We start from the raw sequence: 23,554 nt of genomic DNA, 5'->3' as shown, positions 1-23,554 counted from the left end.
GGATGATTGATATCTCACTGATAAATGGGTCTGGGGTCTTGATGAGAGGCTGGAAATAAAGGCACAGGTTTGTAAATCATGATGGTGCACAAGGTAGTTGCAATAAGACTGTCTGGGGATGGGAAGGAATAAGACTATTCACCTAAAATATCGTGAAAGGCTTCAACTAATTCTATTTCCTTCTAAATAGTATTTTAAAGTAAGGGGTTAAAAGGAAAATTATACTATAGAGAACAAACAGATGTTACCAGAGGGGAGGTGAGTGGAGGGATGGGTAAAATAGGTAAAGGGAAGTAAGAGTACACTTATCTTGATGAACACTGAGTAACAGAATTGTTGAACCACTATACTGTAAACCTGAAACTAATATAACACTGTATGTTAACTATATTGGAATTAAAATTTTTTAAAAAGGCGAGTTACAGGTTACAAAACTACTAGAAAACCATAAACTACTTACTTTACACAAATGCCAAGGAATCAGTTAATATGCAAGGACAGATAATTTATTGAATGGTACATTCATATTCTGAAAATGTTAATGTAGTCTTAAAAGGGACTGTTTACTGAACTGAATTCTATAAACATTTACTGAGTTCCTACTCTGTGTAAAGCACTATAATTGGAGCTAGGCAATTAAGACTATAAATATAAACAATACTGGTGTTGACAATATAGTTGGAGAGAACCACACACAGATAAATAAACTATAACAATAGTCAGACTATAAATTCTATCATGGAAATAGCCAAGTTTTAATTATCCAGTACTAATGGTAACTTTTACTTTTTTGCCATTGTTAGGTTGTCAGTTCACTACTTGTAAAATATTTGGAGATTTCGGTCAGGAATAAGAAAAGCTTAAATTCTGCTACTTCTCTTATTTGTTTCAAGATTTTAAAGTAATCTCTACACCACCCAACATGAGGCTCAAACTTACAACCCCGAGATCAAGAGTCACATGCTCTACTGACTAAGCCAGCCAAGTGCCCCTCTGCTACTTCTCAAAAACCTAAGCAAAAAGCGTGATGGAGAAGGGTACTGGAAGTAGAAGTCAAAATACATTTGGGAATTATGCATTACAAGTGACATGCTATCACTCATTCTCCTCCCCAACTACAAACGAGGATAGCATTAATCCTATCTCCATCTGAATGAACCCATTAGCTTCTCAGAGAGAAAACAATACCTCATGGTTTCCCCAATCTTGGGGAACAATCTCATTACTAGAAGTCTTTTTTTTTTTTTTAAGATTTATTTTATTTATTTGAAGGAAAGAGAGAAAGGAAGCTCTATTAGTGGGGTGGGGGAGGGAGGCAGAGGGAGAGGATCTCAAGCTGACTCCGCACTGAGCGTGCAGCCCAGTGCAGGGCTGGATCTCATGACCCTGAGATCATGACCTGAGCTGAAATCTAGAATCAGACGTTTAACCAACTGTGCCACCCAGGTGCCCCCTCATATTAGAAGTCTTATGATAAATAAGAGAAAACAGCTGGCTCAATGAACATCTATCAACAATTGTAAAAACTTAAACACTCTTCTGAAGAGGGCAAGTTAATAACATCAACCCTATAAGTAAAGATTTTATATATATAAATATATAGAAAGATTTTATATATAAAGATGTCATATTATATCACATTATATCATAGCATATACATTATAGATTACCACTCCTATCAATAAGCACTACCTGTATTTCTAAAATATTAAAGATCAAAAATTGCTGACACTTAATACATGTTTCATCAAGACTGTCAACTGTCCACTTGAGACAACATCCTGACAATATAATCCCTAAGGAATGTTAATACAAAAAGTGTAAATCAGAATTTATTTGGTTGATTTTAAGAAAAGTGTATCACCTTGTAAACCACTTAGGTATTTTAAAAAGATTTCTATTACAGTATTCAGAAGGTCAACCCTCCATAGTTTTGAAAACTGATGAGGCAAATGCCAAGCTGATATTAAATTTTTTCACATATTTTCTGTTTTAATCTCATCAAGTATTATTGCCACATCACTTCTATCATATTTGGGTGACCCGATGTAAGATCTCAAGATTTACATGTTTTCTTGAAAGGAAAAAGAAAGGAAGAAAGGGAAGGAGGGGGAAGGGAAGGAGGAGGGAGGGGAAAAAAGGTTTCAGAATTAGGGAACAAGTTTCTCTTTTCATGACAATACAAAATTATATAGATCTTAAAATACTTTGTCCATTATTCCCTGCAGGCAAGTGATTAAAGCAAAAGTAATTTTCCTAATTAGATGCTTTAAAGATTTTTAATCTAGTTATGTTGTTTATAAAAATAACACTTTCTCCGAACAAAATTTAAAAGCTATAAATCTCTGTTTCTAATACTAAATACCTTGGAATACTTACAGCCTTATATCTAATCATTTACTGGTTGGGGGGGGAGGGGAACTACAGAGATTAGAACCAAAAGTAGTATAATTAAAAATTTATTATAAATGGTTCAGCCACTCTGGAAAAAACAGTATGCTGGTTCTTCTTCCTCAATTTATTAAACATATGTGCCATATAATCCCAGCAATTCCACTTCTGGATATATATCCTAAAGAATTGAAAACAGGAACTCAAACATATATTTGTACATCAGTGTTCCCAGGAGCATTACTCACAACAGCAAAAAGGTACAAATGACCCAAATATCCATAGATGGATAAACAGATAAATAAAATGTGGTCATATCCATACAATGGAATATTATTCAGCCTCTAAAAAGAATGAGCTACTGATACAGGCTACAACATGGATGGACCTTGGAAACATTATGCTAAATGAAATAATCCAGACATTAAAAAAAACAAACAAACACTGTAGGAGTCCACTTATATGAAGTACCTAGAGTAGCCAAATTCATAGAGACAAAGTAGAATGGTGATTGCCAGGGGCTAGAAGAAGGGACTAGGGAGTTAATGTTTAATTGGTACAGTTTCAGTTTGGGAAGATGAAAAAGTTCTGAAGGATAGTGGGGATGGTTGCAACAATGTAAATGTACTTAATGTGACTGAACTGTACATTTTAAAAAGATTAAAATGGCAAAATTGTTATTATATTTTACGATAATAAAAAAATTATCATAAGCATTTTTTATTGCTAAATGTAAAATCAATCACTTTAGCATTTGACAAGCTTTTCACTACTACATTAAGGTTCCATGGCTTTTGACTAACCTGAAAACTCCAGCCCATTTCTTAAGAAGTGTTTCATTGTATTGATCTCTTATTTCAAATAAAAGGTCAAAAAGTCGGTTCACTGGAAAACCATAACCCTAAAACAAACACAACAAAAGCAGATAAACAAGTCAAATAAGTAAATATATTCATTACAGAAATGTTGGGAATACTGAAGAATTGTTTGAAAGTGATCACTCTATCATATTGTATGTCATTCCAACAGCATGAAAAGAAGATATACTTTTGACTTTCTACTAGGTTGCATTAAGTAAGAAAGAGTCTAGAAAGAGTTTTATGGAACTGGAATAATTTTTCCATTTCTTCTCTCTCTTTTCAGTCTGGATTACATTGTTAACCTTAAAAAGTATTAGAAGTCAAAACTGAAGAAAAAGTAAAGGATTAGTGATCTACATATGGTGTCTTGGAAAGTGATCCCTAAAAAGGATAAAAGAAGAAAAGGGAATATATTTTGTCTGAAACACACTGGCTTCCTTTTGCACCTTCAATTTAAGATCGACTTCACTATTTAGGGAAAATATACACCTTCTCATTAAACATACACTCTCCAACAAAACTTTATTCCTTTCCAACTCCAAAGTCATTGAAATTTTACCCATTTCAGGAACAAAGATTTCTGCTGCATCACAGAGTTGTCCCTTTTCCCTTCAGGGTTTCCCTCTTCTTTATTTTTTATCATACTCCTGCAGGAACTGCTCCACGGACTATCTATTCACTATTGTCTTTAATTTCCACTAGTTCCTTTCTTTTGGCTAAATAAATATGCTAATTACCTCCCATCCTTAAACCAAGAAAAGTAAGAAAAAATAAAAAAGCCCTTCCTCGATTTGCTGTGCTCTGCCAGATGCTTCCTTTTGTTACTCTCTTCACAGCCAAACCTACTACAATCTGCCACTCCTATTCCTTTAAAACTGCTCTCAACAATGTCACAGATTATCTCCTAAATATAAAAGTCAATGATCTCTCACTCTGCATTACCTCTTTTGAAACTAGTCTGCTTTGAATTCTGTAACACTGCTCTCTCTCTTTGTTGTCTTATCTATGAACAGTCGTCCTTCCAGTTTCCCTTTTTCTTCTATCTCCATCCTTAGATTTTTCTTCTAGGTCTCTAGCATAATCTGAAGTCTACTGACTTCAAACACTATTTTCTCTGATTATCCTGAATCTACATCTCTAGTTATACCTCTGGAAGTTCCAAATATTTAATTCCAACACCTGTTAGACATCTCCAGTCAGTCTGCCAACAAGCATGCTAAAGTTAACTTATCTCTTCCCTTTTCAACTAGACAAAGTGCTTTTCCTATTTCCTATCTGTGCTAATAGTTCAACCATCAATTCAATTTATCAGGAAAGAAACTTGAAAAACATCTAAATGACCCCACACACAAACATATCTAATCATTCACCAAATTCTTTTGATTTTACCTCCTTCACAAATCTCAAATCTATCATTCTTCTCCATCACTTACTTTTTTCCAGAAGTATTCCCAGTGCCACTGCTTTATTTCAGTCCTTCACAACTGTTGCCTACACTGAAGTTCCAACCATCTGTCTCTTTCAACTCAATCTATTGCCAAGGCTCTCCAAATTATCATTTAAAGTACAAATATGATCATGCCATTCCACTGGTTAAAAACTACCAAAGACTTATTAAAGTCCCACAAGTCTTGCCATAATTTGGGTCAAACTACCTTGTCAGTTTCATTACCACTCTTTGCCCTTCTTTGCTCATATCCATCTACTAAAGTTTCTATCACAATCAAGCTGCTTGACCAATCTCATGCTCACCATACTATCCCTCCATCTATAGTTTACACATGCTATTTTATTTTCTCTGCCATTCATGCCCCTTTATTAATATGTACCTGCTGAACTCATCTTTTAATTTCCAACTCACATTTCAACTTTCTATACAGACTTTCCCAACTCCCAGAATCAAAGATAGACATTCCATCTTCTGCGAGCTCAAAGCTTGTTAATATACTGCTATATTAATATGTCTTATACATCTTATTTGTTTACAACTAAACCGTAAATTTCTTGAAGGATTTTTATATCTCACTGTCTTACTGATTTTTGTCTCTATTGTTTTACACATCATCTAGCTTATGTGTGTGTATATATATACATATATATATATATATATATACAGTGTTACGGTGTAAGTACATGGTGGGTGCTCAAAAAATGTCAGTGAATGAATCATAAATGTTTACTTCTGATTTACTTAATAAGCAATAAACAGAACTATAATATGCTGGAGTTACTTGTTAATGTTATTGTTTAGTTAGCTTTAAGTAATAAAATGAAATATGAAAAGAAATTTTTCCTTAGGGTGGCAAAGTGCCAACTTTAAAAACTAAGTATCATTCAATATTCTTTAATTTTTATTAAAAGACCCTCCCCAATTCTTCAATTAAAAGGTATAACTTAAGGGGCGCCTGGGTGGCTCAGTCAGTTAAGCGTCCCAACTCTTAATTTTGGCTCAGGTCATGATCTCAGGGTTGTTGGGCTCCATGCTGGGCATGGAGCCTGCTGGAGATTCTCTCTCCCTCTGCCCCTCCCCACTTCTGTCTAAAAAAAAAAAAAAGTATAACTTAAAAAGTCAGCATTTACTAATTATGTATAAGACTCACCTAATACTCAGCCTGTCAACTTTCAGTGGAATGAAAATACTGCAGGACTGCTGAATAAGTAATAAGGACTGGTTTGTCTTCCTCAATCATATTTCAGCAGTAAGATTAGAAAGGTATACTTACAAGGGTTTATACATCCATTAGTGTGACTTTCTAAAGCCTCCATTACCTGAATATTGTCTATTACTCTTCTCGGATTCTCTAGAGATCCTTGGAACCACAGCACATATTCTACACTCAGTTGTACTCAAAGTGCCAGTTCAGAACAGTTCATTATGGTTTACAAAGAGGTAAGGAGCTTGTACCAGAATATAAATCAATGCGGCTAACCTACATCGAGAAAATCTTGCTTCAAAATAAATGCCAATTGAGCTAAAATTTGTACTTAGTGATGTAGTTGATTTACATTCTGACAGAAGCTCCTTTTTGCTATGGATCCATAACAGTTTGTGGACTGTAACCATTTCCAGACCAGTGAGTGGTACCCCACCATGCTTTGAGTAGTAATGATTTTAGTCATTAAGGATAGCAAAATTCCCTCAAGTTACTTAGAGATAGGCCTAAAAAAATTAAGATAGTCTCTGATAAAACTTACCAAAAGTTTTTTTGCAGAGAAATCAGTATTACAGATACATTTGTCACAAAATTTATGAAAACAAAACAAAACAAAATCCACATTATCCCCATGTTACAGTATAAGGCAGAGAAATTAATAAAGATATATCTAGACAATAAAATAATTTTCTAAAGGAGTATGTGGAATCTTTTTAGGCTTAAGAATAAAGTAGACAACTATTATTCTAGGATGAAAAGATTCTTGTGATGAAGCAAATAGTCTGAATTAGCATTTCCCAAAGCATATTATATGAAGCTCTAAATCTGTAAGATGTCATATGGAGGAAAAAAAGATTCAAGGGTCAAATTTATTGGGAAAATGCTGCATAAGCACCTTCCTTTTGGAATCATATGGTATAAATTTGCTCTGAGAAAGGCTTTTAGTGAAGAAATTTGTTTTACTTCACTTATTTCCCAAATGTTTTAGAACACAGAACTCTTTTTAAAGTAACATCTATTATCACACTTTGAAAAATACTAATCTGTATTTCACGAAATGTTCTTCCAACCATAAAAATCCCAAAAGTTTAAACATGAAAACAAAATGCAATCAATTCCATGATCAAGAAAAAGGGACAAGCTTAAAACTTTGATAGTGAAAATCACAAAGGCATTGGGTTTTGAGACAATTCAATTTTAATCTTATCTGATCTTATTTTTAAAAAGAAAAAAAACAAGACACAAAGAAGTAAAGTGATTTGCTCACAGTCATAGTACACCTGAAATTAGGAAGGAAATTAGTGAATACAGCTTTCAAACTGTATGTTTTCATATTTGTTATCACACTTAAAACTCAAAACAATCCCGAAAACTAGTAATAAACTCATTTTCACCAATGAGGATCTAAAACTTAGAAAACCTGTAAACATACAATTAGTCAATAGCAGAGGTGGAATACAAACTCAGGGTCTTGTGTGACTCCCAGAGCCTATGCTCCTTGTCCTAAGGCAGAACTTGTATCTTCTCATTTCTAGTTCAGAGTTTTTTCCACTATACCATGTACTTTTTTTTAACTACAAAAATACTTTATCTAGACAAACAAACAAAAACTTTATTCTAACTGAATGACCAGTATTTTAAAAGATGGTAATATTTCCTGAACTCTGTCCAAGCTTCATAATTAGGAAGCAGGGGAGAATGACAAGTCTTGGGTAATAGGGAATACCAATATATAAGCAAACATTTGGTTACTACTAATTTACTACCATCAATCCATAATAAACTAAATGAGCATGTTCTATATTTTGTATATCTTTAAGTGGTCAAAATAGCCATTAAATGAATGTTAGATTATCACCCACCTGCAAAGTATCTGCAAATATTACAATGAGATTCTTCAGCTCCAGAACAAGATCAGGATCAGTACAGTAAGACTGGGGGAGAGAGGTGGAGGGATGGAAATACAAACAAAGAAACAAATACAAACCATAGTCATTTGGTTAAAAACAAATAAAACCTGAAAATGTTTCCCTTAGTATACCAGACTTACAATAAATTTAAAATCTTGGTCATTAGTTAGATCCATTGCTGGTTTCCTCTATTCAGTAAAAATTCTTAGGGAAAGACCATAACATAATGTACTTTTAGTATCTGTATTATATGAAAAGAAATTTCCCTGAAATTTGCACACACTAACCTTTGGTCAAAGCGGTGATGTTTATATTTCTAAAAGTCCCTAGATTTTAAGGAACTACTTATATTTAAACTGAAAAATGGTTTATATATAGACCACATATTTTTACTTTTCTACTATTTTTTACTCTTATAAAAGAGACATATTACTTTTTCCAATATAAGAATGACAATTGAAGTATTTTCTTATTAATTCACCAAAAGAAACTAATTAGTTTCAAAGGGGTAGTGAAACTCACTCTGTCCCTTTAACGGCATTTAATAAGATTTTTAGTGTGATATGTTGCATTTAATACCTTATGACTCTGTATTTGATGTCATATAATTAACAGAAAGTATACTATAATTTTACATATTCAGAGCTGGTCTGAATGTAAACCATGATAAAACATATTGTTCTTTATTAATATGTTAGAAAAAGTTATAGTTCATTGGACAAATACTATATAAAGAATCTTCAATCCTATAAATAAAAATGTAGTATATTTATAATCTAAATACTATATAAACTAATAAGCCTTTAAAATATTTTCAATCTCTATTCTCAATAATAAAATTATAAATAATAATTACAAAATTTTAAGTATGGGGAGATTTTACTGAAGGTAAACTACTAAAATTGTCTTAAGAAAAAGTCTATAATAAGCAATTATTAATTTCAACAGTCTTTAAAATAACACTAACATATTACTTCCACAAAAGGTGTATTACGCAAAATATTTGAACATTTTACTTTCATTCATAAAAAAATCTCTCAATACATAAAGGTTCATTATTTTAAAAGAGTTCAAATTTTGACAATTGCATATTTTTAAGAAATTTGTAATTGTATTACTGCAAACAAATTATAAACATCGAAGAACAAGTTCAATTGAGTTTTAATGGCAGAGTTTATTTTGGAAACAAAGAATTTGGAATGATAATTAAAAACCCTTTCTTCACGGTGCTTTTCAGTGATCTAATGAAGAGGTCAGTTGAGACTAATGAGACCAGCTTAATTCTTCATTTTCTATAATGCTGGACTAAAAGTGCCTTGGGAAGCCCCAGACAGTTGCAAAATCACAGCCCAGTATTACCAAACAAAAGCTTAACATTACTACTTCCAAATCTGAGCTGTTACCAAAAAATGCAGAATGTTGGAGGTGTGGTTTTCTTCTGACATTATACATTTCAGAAGTTCTTGAAGTAACTGAATTAAAAATTTAGTAACATAATTTGTCTGACTTACTGAATGAGCTCTAAGGACAGCAATTATCTTTGAGAGGGCCATGTTCCAAAGTTCATCAGTGTATGCCCTGGTTACTAATCCTTGGGTCACATGTAAAATGTGATCTTCCACCACAAAGAACCTAAAGACAGTAATTACCAACATAACATGTGTTAAAAAAAAAATTAAAACCCAAACAGAAAACAAGCAGTTCTGACATTTAACATAATGTAAAAATAATAGTTATTTCTGTATTAGATACATACCCTACAATTTGAGTGAAATATCTTCTATAGCCATCAACTGTTTCATGCTTCAAATGAAAAATAAAAATCAATTTACACCAATAAATACTGGTAACATAAAAGTAAGTCCAAGTCACTACAACATTTATTAACAAATATATAGAGTCTACTATATGCTGCACACATTTTTAAAGCACCAGAGATACACTACTAAAAACCAAAAAGTCCTTACCCTCATGGAACTTACATTCAAAAGGAGATAGACAATAAACAAGTTAAAAAGTAAATATGATTTCAGAACCCTCTTCTCAGCAAGCTAGTTCAAGCCACCATAATTTCTTATTTGTGCTATTACATCATTCTCCTACCCAGTCTCCCCGGCTTTCAGGCTTGCTCCCTGCAGTCTATTCTCCAGATAGCTGTCAGAATGATACTTTTCAAAGAGTAATCAGATCATTATATCTTCTACTAAAAACCTTCGAATGACTTTATATCTGATTCATAATAAAAGTCAAACTCCTTAAAAATGATCCATAATTGCCTGTTAATAATTTTAACAAAAGGCATACAGGAAAATATCTGATTATTTGAATTTCATTCTTAGAAGTTTATTACATGAAATATTTCATTATTTTAATTAAGTTCAAATGTTGTATTTTGCATATTTCATAAATGCAATAAAAATTTTCAAACATCTGGGGTTTTTTCAGGCTGTGGGAAAACAAATGTTTTTACCTTTTAGCTTTAAAATACTATGATCAGAGAGAGAGGAGTTTACACGACACCAGATGTTTGACATTTCTTGATACTTGCTTTATAACATGTATATAGTCACATTTTATAATGTGCTATGTGTGCTTGAAAAGAAGATGTTTCTACAGTTGATGAAACAGGCTTCTACATGGTTCATTAGATCAAGTCTATTAAGCATGTTGTGTATTCTTACTGATATTCTATCTGTTTGGTTTATTAGATACTGAGACATGCTTAAAAATCCACTATGGATTTTCTACTTATCCTTTTAGTTGTGGCAATCTGGCATTATACATTTTTGAGTCAATGTTATCAAGTGTTTATAGGTTTCAATTATCATTTTTTATCAACTCTAAGACATGAATATTTTATTTTTTATCATTCTAGATCTTTTTATATTATTTGAAGATATATACTCTGTTTCTACTCTTTTACTGCTTACTCCAGAAATTACATTACGCATACTTAAGTAATCAAACTCTAAAATCAATCAGTATTTTTACTCTTCTGGACAATACAGAAAATTGTAGCATGGATTCATTTTATTAACTCCCACCTCATGTTTATGCTTTTGTTGTTGTGTATTTTAATTCTATCTTGTTTTAAAGTCCATAATATTTTATTAACATTATTTTCTACAGTTGACATAGATTCACCCACATATTTATACTTTATTTGCTATTCATTCCTTCTAGCATCTCTTATCTTCCATTTGGCATCACTTTCCTTTTGCCTGAAGTAGATTCTTTAGAATTTCCTTAGTAAGGGTGCTTATTGGCCAACTCTCCTCTTCTTTGTCTGAAAATGTCTATCTTTGCCTTTGTTTTTCTGGATATAGAATCCTAGATTAACAGTTATCTTCCTTTAGCATTTAAAATATTCCATTGTTTTCATTTCTCCTGAGTAAAAACCTAGGTGCAAGACTGCTGGGTTGTATGATAAGTGTATGCTTAACATTATAACAAATTGCCAAACAACTTTCCAAAGTGGCAGCATAATTTTTATACCACCAGAAGTGTATGAGAGTTCCAGTTGCTCCACATCTCACCAGCACTTGCTATTATCAGTCTTTAATTTCAGCCATTCTAGTAGGTATGTAGTGGTGTCTCACTCATTGAACATCTTTTCGTGTGTTTTTCATCTGTGTATCTAGTAAAATGTCTACCTGGACCTTTTATCCATTAGTTTGTCTTTAATTATTTAGTTACACAAATTCTTTATATATTCTGAATACAAGCCCTTTGTTAGATATGAGTTTTATAAGTATTTTCTCCCCATCTGTGTCTTGTCTTTTCACTTTCTTGACAATGCCTTTATGATTTTTTTTTTTTTAAAGATTTTGTTTATTTATTACAGAGAGAGAGCACAAGAGTGGGGAGGGTCAGAGGGAGAAGAAGACTCCCAGCTGAGCAGGCAGTGTGATGCCAGACTCGATCCCAGGACCCTGGGATCATGACCTGAACCAAAGGCAGATGCTCAATTGACTGAGCCACCCAGGCACCCTTGACAATGCCTTTTGAAGAGTAGTTTTTCATTTTGATGTTCAATTTATCAATTTCTTTCTCTTATGGTTCATGCTTTATGTATCTCACCTAAGAAAATACTGCCTAACCCAAGGTCACAAAAACCTTTGTTTTTTCTAAAAGTTTTAATTTTTAGCTCTTGCATTTAGGTCCATGATCCATTTCTTGAATTGCTGAGGTAAAAGTCAATACTCATTTTTTTTTTTTGCATATAGATAATTTAATTATCTTGTGGTCAAAAGACATACTTTCTGTGATTTCAAGTCTTTTATACTTGTTGAGATTTATTTTATAGCCCAGAATATGATCTATCTTGATAAACCTTCTACATGCATTTGAAAGGCATGTGCATTCTGCTGTTTGGGGTGGAATATTCAATAAATGTCAATTAGCTCAAGTTAACGGATACTATTTTTCAGGTCTTCTATTTTCTATCTTTGTGTTCTGCAGTTTCACTGTAAGTTCTCCCAGAGTGCATTTCTTTTTATTTAACCTATTTGGGATTCCTTGGGTTTGACTCTCTAAGTTTCTATTTCCTGTCCATACTGGAAAATTCTCAGCCATTATGCCTACAAATACTCCTCTGTTCAACTTTTCTATCCTCTCTTTCTGTAACTCCAACTAGATATGTTAGACTTCCTCGCTCTTCTGTATTTTTATCCTCTTGTCTCTCTGTGAGGCTTTCTAGATAATTTCTCCAGATCAACTAGAATTCACCAATTGCTAAACCTATTCATAAAACTTTTTTTTTTTTAAGTATTTTATTTATTGACAGAGAGAGTCACAGTGAGAGAGGGAACACAAGCAGAGGGGGTGGGAGAGGGAGAAGCAGACTCTCTGCTGAGCAGGGAGCCCGATGCGGGACTCGATCCCAGGACCCTGGGATCATGACCTGAGCCGACGGCAGACGCTTAACGACTGAGCCACCCAGGCGCCCCGTTATTCATAAAACTTTTAATTTTGATTAATATATCTTTAATTTCTAGGTATTCTACTGGATTTTTCTTCATTTTGGTCATTACAGTTTCTTGTTCCCTATTTATATCAACAAGCTTGTCTTTTATTTCTTTAAATATATTAAAGAGTTATTATATTAAATGGCTAATAATTCAAATACTGAAGGTCTCTTGGGATTTATTTCTATTGCCAATATTTTTAGTGATTTGCACTTGTTTGATAATTATTTTTTACTGTTATTTGCTAATTTTCCTTGAAATTATGACATGAAAGTTCAGAGATCTGCATTTGTTTCTATTGGGCAATATCAGCATGGAATAACTTTAAACTGAATTTTCAACTTGAGATTTTTTTTTTGACTATCCAAACAGAATGAATCTGGGTTGCAAATATATGTGAGAAACAGCTTGTTATGGATTCTCAGAGATCTTTTTCCCCTCGTTCCTTCAGCACCAACATTTAAGACAGGCAATTTCCCTACAGTGTTTAGCAGAAAGAACAGAGAGGTTTTGTTAGGTTTTTTTTATAACATTGTGTCCATTTATTTATTTATTTATTTTAAGTGATCTCTATATCCAAGCAGGGGCTCAAACTCATGACTCCAAGATCAAGAGTTGCATGCTCTCCTGACTGAGACAGCCAGGTGCCAAGAGATGTTTTTGATCTCTAGGTAATCCTAATAATGAGGCTCTAATTCTTTGGAGTCTCCACTTTCTAAGGGAGACAACCTCTTATCAGCTACTTCAGGTGGCTCTGGGCTTAGGCCTCTGTATTCCCATGTCCTCAAAATTCATGCTTTCCCGTTCAGCAGATGCCCCTAAGATAAAAGCCACAATCAGTACTTCATTAAACTTGTCTGGATTTCTTTCTTCTTTTTTTAAAAAGATTTTATTTATTTACTTAACAGAGAGAGAGAGAGAGCACAAGCAGAGTGAGTGGCAGGCAGAGGGAGAGGGAAAAGCAGGCTCCCTTTAGAAAAGGGAGCCCAATGCAGGGCTCAATCCCAGAACCCTGGGATCATGACCTGAGCCAAAGGCAGACACTTAACTGACTGAGCCACCCTGATGCTCCAAACCTATCTGGATTTCTGCCTTCATTTAAGTTTTCATGTTTTGTTTTATAGTTGGATATACTGAGGTATAAGTTACATACAATAAAACTCACTTTTTCATGCACTGTTTCTACAAGTTTTCACAAACACATCTAGTCACATAATTACCACCATAACCGAATATAGAGCAATTCCATATTCACTTAATTTTTGTCCTGACTATACTTTTCTATCAAATCCTCAGTGCATTTAAAAATAATTTAAAAATTTTTTAAATGTTTTATCCAGCATCTTTGTTTTTTCACTAGAACAATTAATCAAAGTACATAGTCCACCATATTGTCAGAAATGAATTATCACTCCCTGATACTTTATATATCTACTTGTTTATCTCTTTATTTATTCACTGCCTATTTTATTTATTTACTATCTATCTTCCCTAATAGAATGTAAGCTCATGAGAGAAGGAACTCACCTGTTTTGTTCATTGCTGTACCCTTAGCACCTAAACCAATTACTGGAAATGGTAGGTGTTCAATAAGTATTTGTTGTTGAATGAATAGTGATACATGCTCTGAAGAAATTAAAGCAGGGTAAGAGGCAAAAAGTGACAACACAACCAATACAAAATTTTCACATATTTACCATATTTGACTGGGGTTGCAATACAAGTCTTGCTTGTTTCTTTCTTTGTTTTCGGTAATAATTTTCAAATGTTTCTTCATCACCCTAAAGTAAAATCAGCAAAGTAATGAAACACACACACTGCAGAACAGATAACTTTTTTTTTTTTAGATTTATTTATTTATTTGATAGAGAGGGCATGAGTGGGGGGAGGAGCAGAGGGAGTGGGAGAGAGAAACTCTCCAGCAGACACCCCACTAAGCAGGGAGCATGATGCAGGACTTGATCTCACAACCCTGAGACCATGACCTGAGCCAAAACTAAGAGTCAGACACTTAACCAACTGAGCCACCCAGGCACCCAAACAGATAACTTCTTTTTTTTTTTTTTTTTTAAGATTTTATTTATTTATTTGACAGAGAAAGACACAGCGAGAGAGGGAACACAAACGGGGAGTGGGAGCGGGAGAAGCAGACTCCCTGCCGAGCAGGGAGCCCGATGCGGGACTCGATCCCGGGACTCCAGGATCATGACCTGAGCCGAAGGCAGTCACTTAACCAACTGAGCCACCCAGGCGCCCCAAACAGATAACTTCTTTACCCCTAAGTGTCATTTTAAGTTTTCTAACAAATGGAATATAAACACTGAAATGGCTTTTGTGTATTTCAATGGAAACTGCATCATTTATATCATATCCTCCCAGGTTATCAGATTCTACTTCTGTTCACTGTCTCTGAGCTATTTTGGATCTCTTTCTGTTTAGGTAACTGTTAAATACGTAAAAGTATTTTGTCTGGTAATGATTTTAATTGATTTCCTCCCCTCTCTAAAAAAAAATAGTTTTGCCTTCATTTACAATTCCTCTCCACATTCCTTTACTCCATATAATTTTTCCTGTTATTTGATCTTTTCTGTGAACTGATTATAACATCTCTTTGGTTCTCTCATATGGAAGTAATAAAAAAATTATTTAACATGTGCAAATAAAACAAAAACACTGAAATGGTATTTCATACTGAATGTCAAAAATAAGTTTTTGGCTTTATAGTTCAAAAACAGTAACTTTGTTATCATGACAATTATGAACACTAACTATAAATTCAAGCAATTTTACAGTTGCCCAACTTATCACTAAGGTTTTACAGATTTCTGACTGACCAACTCAAAATATGGCTGTCAGTAAGAGAACTAAATAAAGAAATCAGCTGTCAAGCATAAATGTCTGAACATGTTATATAAGACCCTACATGATCTGGCATCTTCCTTCATCTCCTGCCTCATCTCAGTATATTCAATATACCATTTTCTTTTTATTTCCAGGCTTTTGTACAAATTATTCTTGAAATGTGCTTCCCAGTTCTCTTTCTCTATATGACTTTCATTCACCCTTAAGGACTCCCTATAGATGTCACTTCTTTAGAAGCCTTCCTCAACTTCTTGAGGCTTGTTATTGTCTGTGTTATCCCATAGTAACCTGCATATCCGTATCATTGCACTTACCACACTATGCTATAACTTCTTAATTAGTAGTCTATCATACCACTGTCTAATAGCACTTTCTGTGATGATGAACATTTTCTATATCCGCACTGTCTTATATGATAGCCGCTAGATGGATGTGGCTACTGAGCACTTGAAATGTGGCTAATAGTAAGTATTGAGACCCTGAATTTTAGTTTTCTTTAATTTTAATTAATTTAAATTTAAATAGTTGTGGGGGCACCTGGGTGGCTCAGTTGGTTAAGCATCTGCCTTTGGTTCAGGTCATGATCCCAAGGTCCTGGGATCGAGTCCTGCATTGGGCTCCCTGCTCCGTGGGGAGCCTACTTCTCCCTCTGCCTCTCTCTCTGTGTGTCTCTCATGAATGAATAAAAAAATCTTTAAAAAAAAAATTTTTTTTTAAACTAGTAGTTACCATATTGGATGACAGAGATCTCTTTACCACTCTAAGTCTGTTAGAACATGGTCCTGTCCAACTAGTTCACCACTGTATCCTGATCCCTTAGCACAATGTTTGGCACATGGAAGGCAATCAATTACTATTTGTTGAATGAATGAATGAACAAGTAAATGAATGACTATATACCCATTTCTTCTGTCTTCCTCTCTGTTTAAAAGGAGAATCCACCCAGAATGAGAAGAAAAGGCTGGGAATCCATTCCCTTACTCAAGGCTCCAAAAGACAATCCAAGAGGGGAAAAAAGTCAAAACTCGTATTTTCACTGAAAAAAATTTTTTTCTGATAACTTTCTTTAATATTTAAGTAGTTATAAAAAAATGACTTCTCTTAATGCCATAAAAAATAAACTCACAATGCAGAAAATGTTTACCTAGGTATCCCTTAGGGCAATTCTTCCAGTATTTTTATACTCATTTAAAAGAATTTTAAAAAAACTATGGTCCCCCTCACAGTTTTATTTTGGTAACTAAATTTTTTTCACTATGAGTTTAAATAATGTAAAGGATATAATTTCAAGTATGTTATAAATAAAACTATTACATCCTCATTTAAACATACCCAATGGTTACCTACAATCACTTAAAAAACATATGAACACACTCTTCTTTCACATTTAGAAAGTTTATAGTTTTCCTTTTTTTTTTTTAAGTAGGCTCTGTACCCAGCATGGAGCCCAATGTGAGGCTTGAACTCACAAGCCTGAGATCAAGACCTGAGCTGAGATCAAGAGTTGGACACGTAACCAACTAAGCCACCCAGGTACCCCTCCTTTTACTTTCTTTTTTTTTAATTTTTAAAGATTTTATTTATTTATTTGAGAGAGACTGAGAGAGCACAAGCGGGGGGAGGAGGAGAGGTAGAAGCAGACTCCCTGCTGAGCAGAGAGCCCAAGGTGGGGCTCGATCCCAGTACCCTGGGATCATGACCTGAGCCAAAGGCAGATGCTTAACCGACTGAGGCACCCACGTGCCCCTCCTTTTTCTTTTTTAACTTATATTCCAGACTACCACTCTTACTGGTTTTTTTTCAAATTTAATGTGTTATTTTTTTAATGCTATATTTATTTTTTTAAGTAAACTCTATCCCATATTGTAGGGCTCAAACTCATGACCTCAAGATAAGAGTCACATGCTCTATGGACTGAGCCAGCCAGGTACCCTTCTAATACTATATTTTCTAATATAATATGTTTTTATTTTTATTTTATCTCTGAGGCCATAAAGCTTTAGGTGTTAAGGTAGTTTTCTCCTTCTAGGTTGAATTATCATTACAATTAGCACATAACTGATCAATACAATCTAAGTATATTATGTGATAATTAATATAACCAAAAGTAAATTTTTATTGGAAATGAATCTCTTAATATGATGAATGGGGCTTTTTTTGGGAACTAACAACATATTTTTTATTTTTCTTTATTTAATTATTTTTTAAGACTTTATTTATTTATTTGAGAGAGAGACAGAAAGAGCACAAGCAGGAGGAGGGGCAGAGGAAGAGGGACAAGCAGACTCCCCACTGAGCAGGGAGCCCAACTAAGGGCTTGATCCCAGGACCCCAAGATCGTGATTTGAGCCAAAGTCAGACACTTAACAGAATGAGCCACCAGGCATCTCAGCAACATACTTTTTAGTTAAAAACTCGGAGCTGCAAATTTAGTGTATTTAATTTACCAATAAATGCCCACCCTAAAACCTAATTAGCAAACCCAGCCCTTACAAACAAACAATTAAGTCAATTGTATTTACTATCCCTCAGGAAAAGTCTAACTTCATGTTTCAATTCAAATAAACATGTTAATATGCATTGTGGAATATTATGAAAACCACTGAGAAATAAATTAAAAAATTATGAAAGTCATTAAGATTAAGATTATTTAAATCCAACATGATTGTTTTATCCATTCATGTACCTTAAAAACAAGGTAATAAATCACTTCTCATTACTTAAATGCTGTTTCTCATAATTTATAATAACGCAGATGGAATTCTAAGTTACTTGCAAAAAGAGGAGTATGATAAAAAATACAATATGCCTTTAGTAAATATGTGGACATATATAAAACTTCGGTATTAAATTTTGGAAATAAGAAAATAAAACCAAGTATAAAAGTCAGGAATAACACATGAATTTTGTTAGAGATGGTGATCATGCTAGGAACTAATCAGTCTGGCAGCCAGCTTTTATTTTATTTTAACATGAAGTCAAAAATATCACACATGTAACAATTTGGCAAAACGGCTTTTAACAGTTTTTCTGAATCACAACTTATATGAAAGAATGGGTTAGTCAATGTAATTTCAAAATTTTGGGAGTCTCAGAATACTCCAGTTATGTTTAAAAGATTCTATTTCACTAATTCATATTATTTTGGATGTTTAAAGGTTTTTCTTTACAGAAAATGACACATCATAGGGATGAGTATTAAGATTAGCCAAAAGCACTGTTTACATTTAAACACAGAGGACACAGTTTTGTGTTCAAATCTTCCTATGTTCTCACTTCTGTACTCTCATTGTACTCCCTCTTAAAAGCACTATATTCATTGTCAACAGCTGGGGAACAAAAGAGGTAAGGACCTTAAAGAAAATTGTCATTACTCCCACCTATGTCATTACTACCTACCATGTATCAGAACTAAGAATATCCCACCACAGAACAAAATATAGTGTTTCTAACATGGTTTATCCTTTTCTGCACAAGAAAAGAAAGAAACCCTTATGTGTACAGTCCCTTAAGTTAATCATTAAAGGAGACTTCTCCTTTATTTGGCATCTTGGAAGTTTTTACACATCAAGAATGCACAATGGTAGTAGCAGTGAAGGATCAATACAATGGGTATCAGTGAAGGATAGGTATTTCTTTTATGCAGTAAGTATGGTAGCCTCCAAGATGGCCCCCAAAGATCTCTTGTGTAGTCTCATCCCACATTCTACCAGGGTTGATCTATGTGACCAGTAGGATGTAGCAGAAGTAAAGGTGGGGCGCCTGAGTGGCTTATTCGGTTAAGCACCTGACTCTTGGTTTCGGCTCAGGTCACGATCTCAGAGCTGTGAGATCGAGCCCTGCACTGGCCTCTGCGCTCAGTGGGGAGTCTGCTTCTCTCCCTCTCCCCTTGCCCCTCTCTCCATTCATGCTCTCTCTCTAATAAAAGAAATAAAATCTTAAAAAAAAAAAAAGTAAGGTATGTCACTTCTGATATTAGATTATAAAGGACATTATGGCTTCCATATCAGCCTCCCTCAGATCACTCATTCTAGGGAAGCCAGCTGCCATGTCAGGAGGATTGTCACTCAGCTTTGTGGACAGCCCATGTGGCAAGGAACTGAGGCCTTCTACCAACAGTCATAACAGAAGCAAATCCCCCAGGCCCTGTCAAGCTTCAGATGACAACAGCCCTCACTGACATCTTGACTGGAATCTCATGAGAGACCCTGAACCAGAACCACCCAGCTAAGCCATTCCCAGATAGCTGACCATGTGAAATAATATATGCACAGCAATAGATAATATAATATGTTAGGTAGCTTTTCTAGAAACAGACACCAAGTGATACAATAAGGAAGTGCTCAAAAGGGAGACTTTCAAGAAATGAGGAAAGCAAGAGAGGGAATGAGAGGAAGTCAATCAAGGGTGCCAGATTTAGGCAAAAAAGTCTTCAAGAAAACAGACGTCAGCCTGATCCCACAGTAAAACTCTAAAGGATAAGTTATACTGCAGGGCGATTTTTTTTTTAGGGGTGAAACATGTTCTTTTATTGATGCAAGTACATCCAGTCACACCAACAACTGACATCCTATGTCATGGTACAGCTTTGTACTCAGAGTTCATCTCAAAATACCAAATATCATAGAGTACGCATCAAATTGGGAAAATAAAGGAGCAAATGGAGGCACAGTGTCAGGTAGATACTAGAACTGATGACCCAGTGAAGTGCCCAGTTACTACTAGAAAGTAGCTTAAATGAAATAGCAAATGAAAGGAAACTGACTATAATAACAACAGAGGAATTAGCTTTACTAAATTTTGGTCATTTTACTTTTACCAATTTTTGGTCATATATACCAACCAGAAGTTCTCATGCTAATGAAAGTTTATTTACATTTATAGAATAATAAAACCTCACTTACACAATAAAAAGGGGAAAAAGTCCTGCCTGAATTAGTCAAAACTGACTTCTTTTAAAACGCAGCTTTCTTAAGTTTATAGATTCTGTATATTATAAAGATATAAAAATATACAGAGAACTAAAAGTAAGTTATTTAAAGGGGCGCCTGGGTGGCTCAGTTGGTTGAGCGACTGCCTTTGGCTCAGGTCAGGATCCTGGAGTCCCGGGATCGAGTCCCGCATCGGGCTCCCTGCTCGGCGGGGAGTCTGCTTCTCCCTCTGACCCTCCTCCCTCTCATGCTCTCTGTCTCTCATTCTCTCTCTCTCAAATAAATAAATAAAAAATCTTTAAAAAAAATAAAATAAAATAAAAGTAAGTTATTTAAAATTATAAATTAAGTTAGTTATAATAACAAATTCTGAGAGTAATCATTTATTTAAAATAGTTGACTATCTGAATCATAGATTGCTGAAAAATCACAAATTTGACTAGAGTCTAAAACTTTCTATCATTCTATTGGTTCTCTACAATTGACTTTAAATTATTTTGATCATTTAATTGTGCTTTCTGTTTCTTTCATTTTAAATCATGAACAGTGAAACTGTAATTTAATACCCAATGTATCATTTTCAGAGAAGCCACACTGAAACCTCACATAGTATCCGTTGGTTCAACACTTTTTTGCACCAGCTATAAAGATATACTCTTTTTTTTTTTTAAGATTTTATTTATTTATTTGACAGAGAGAGAGATAGTGAGAGCAGGAACAGAAGCAGGGGGAGTGGGAGAGGGAGAAGCAGGCTTCCCGTGGAGCAGGGAGCCCGATGTGGGACTCGATTCCAAGGCCCCTCTGACCATGACCTGAGCCGAAGGCAGACGCCTAACGACTGAGCTACCCAGGCGCCCTATAAAGATATATTCTTTCCCAGAGGGCTTAGTGCCTGTTGATATAAGTTACCAGGGTAAAGATACATAAAATAATTTATTAAAAATTGAGTGTGTGTTAAACCATAAGAGACTCTTAATCTCAGGAAACAAACTGAGGTTTGCTAGAATGGTGGGGGGTGGGAGGGATGGGGTGGCTGGGTGATGGACATTGGGGAGGGTAGGTACTATGGTGAGCACTGTGAATTGTTTTAAGACTGATGAATCACAGACTTGTACCCCTGAAACAAATAATACATTATATGTTAATAAAAAAATTGTTTTTAAAAGAGCCCAATTACTAATTCAGCAAATCTTTATGAAATATCAGATGCAATGAAAAGCACTAGGGAAAGAACAATACACGACACTCACATGGTCACTATCTTTGTGGATCATACAGAAAAAGGATAATACAAAGTAACAGAAGTGCCTATGGGCACTCACTGCAGTTTACTGGGCCCATACAAGACAGAAAAATTAAGCATTATCAAAACCAAAAATCATTCTTCTCCACCAAATCCAAAACCTATCGGAAAACATCTAATTTGAAAGGAGTTTTAAAAGAATCAAACCACAACACAGGCCAATTTAACAACTGAGATAATTAAGAACTTCATCCTGATTAGAAGCCAATACAATCTAGTTTAGAAACAAAACAAGGCAAAAAAAAACCCCAAAAAACAAAAAATTGAGATCAGACAACTGGAAGCCAATTTTTCAATGTTACTACATATAGCAATGTAATCTTGATAGAACTTACCCTCTACTTGCCTCAGGTGTAAATATAGTTAAATGTATATACTACTACCTGACGTTATAAAAGATAAAATACTAAATTTTAAAAGAATCTGAGCAGTTAAAGTTTATAATCATACACATTTGAAGAATTATTTCACCACAGAATAGACTAAAAGTATTACTGTTTTTATACAATGGTACAATTTATTATAGCTTTAAAAAGAAAAAAATTTTACATTTCTACTCAATAATGCTCAATATACTTGAAACATCACTAATTTGTAAAATAGTAAGTTTACATTGATATTGTGCTTATTGCTTTTACCTCAGTTCATAAGTACAGAGTTGGTCCTGTCTTTTAATAGAGGGCCAAAAGACGTTAACTAATGAAGATAATTCTATTTGCTCTAATTAACATAATTACCATTTCTTTTTAATTATTTCAATTTCAATTTAATCCAATTTCAGTGAATAATCCAAATCTCAAAACACCTTAACTCTAAATGCCTTCCGTAGACATTTTCTAAGTGCTGAAAGAAAAAGACCAAAAATTCTGTATCTAGCAAAACTACTCTTAAAAAGCAAAGGAGAAATTAAGACATTCCCAGATAAACCAAAAACTGAGAGAATGTGATGCTAGTTGACCTTCCCTAAAAGAGATACTAAAGGTAGTCCTTTAGGCAAAAATAAAAGGACACTAGGCAGTAACACTAATTCACATGAAGAAATAAAAGAGTCCCAGTTAAGGTAATATAGAGGTAAATATAAAGACAGTATAATTTGTAACTCCATTCTTCTGATTTAGAAAACAATTGCATAAAGAAATAATTATATTATGGTTTATAATGTATAAAGATGTAATTAATATCTCAATAATAACACAAAGGAGGAGGATTAATATGAACTAGATTGTTTTAAGGTAGGATATTAATTATAATCTCCAGGGCAAACACTAAGAAAATACTATATATATTATATATGTGTATATATACATATATTAACTATTATGTCTTATATTTATATATTTTTATATATTTATATTACATATTTATATGTAATAATATACTTATACATCTATATATTTATGTTACTATTTATATATTAATATATATTATATATATTAATGTGTATATATTTTAAAAGAGATGACAAGAGAATTAAAATGGTTCATGAGAAAATACCTATTTAAGAAGAAGACAGTAATGGAGGAATAGAACAAAAAAGACATGATACATAAAGCAAACAGTAGGCATAAATCTGGCCATATCAGTAATTACATTAAATGCAAAAGAACTAAACACTTCAATCAAAAGGCAGAAATTGGCAGACTGGATTCTTAAAAATCCATCTATATGCTATTCAA

General features: G+C 33.9%; 1 protein-coding gene across 12 annotated transcripts in view; it reads right to left on the bottom strand.

Moving 5' to 3' along the window:
• Positions 1 to 23,554, bottom strand: part of EXOC6 (exocyst complex component 6) — a 355,061-nt gene that overhangs the window by 121,263 nt on the left and 210,244 nt on the right. For all 12 annotated transcript variants that reach the window (XR_010412520.1, XM_064595028.1, XM_064595026.1 and 9 more), the window contains 5 exons: positions 14,480 to 14,563; positions 9,572 to 9,618; positions 9,327 to 9,447; positions 7,768 to 7,839; positions 3,195 to 3,292 (listed from right to left, as the gene is read on the bottom strand). Coding sequence is in view for 11 of the 12 variants with exons in the window: in XM_064595028.1 (XP_064451098.1) it covers positions 3,195 to 3,292; positions 7,768 to 7,839; positions 9,327 to 9,447; positions 9,572 to 9,618; positions 14,480 to 14,563 (422 nt within the window). In the remaining variant the exon portion in view is untranslated. The remainder of the gene's footprint in view (positions 1 to 3,194; positions 3,293 to 7,767; positions 7,840 to 9,326; positions 9,448 to 9,571; positions 9,619 to 14,479; positions 14,564 to 23,554) is intronic.

This window comes from Mirounga angustirostris, unplaced genomic scaffold (genome assembly GCF_029215605.1).
Source record: "Mirounga angustirostris isolate CCGP_5_RB_7025 unplaced genomic scaffold, mMirAng1.0.hap1 SCAF_6, whole genome shotgun sequence".
Lineage (NCBI taxonomy): Eukaryota > Metazoa > Chordata > Mammalia > Carnivora > Phocidae > Mirounga > Mirounga angustirostris.
Note: the sequence above shows the minus strand (reverse complement) of the source record. Positions and strands in the feature narration are given on the sequence as shown.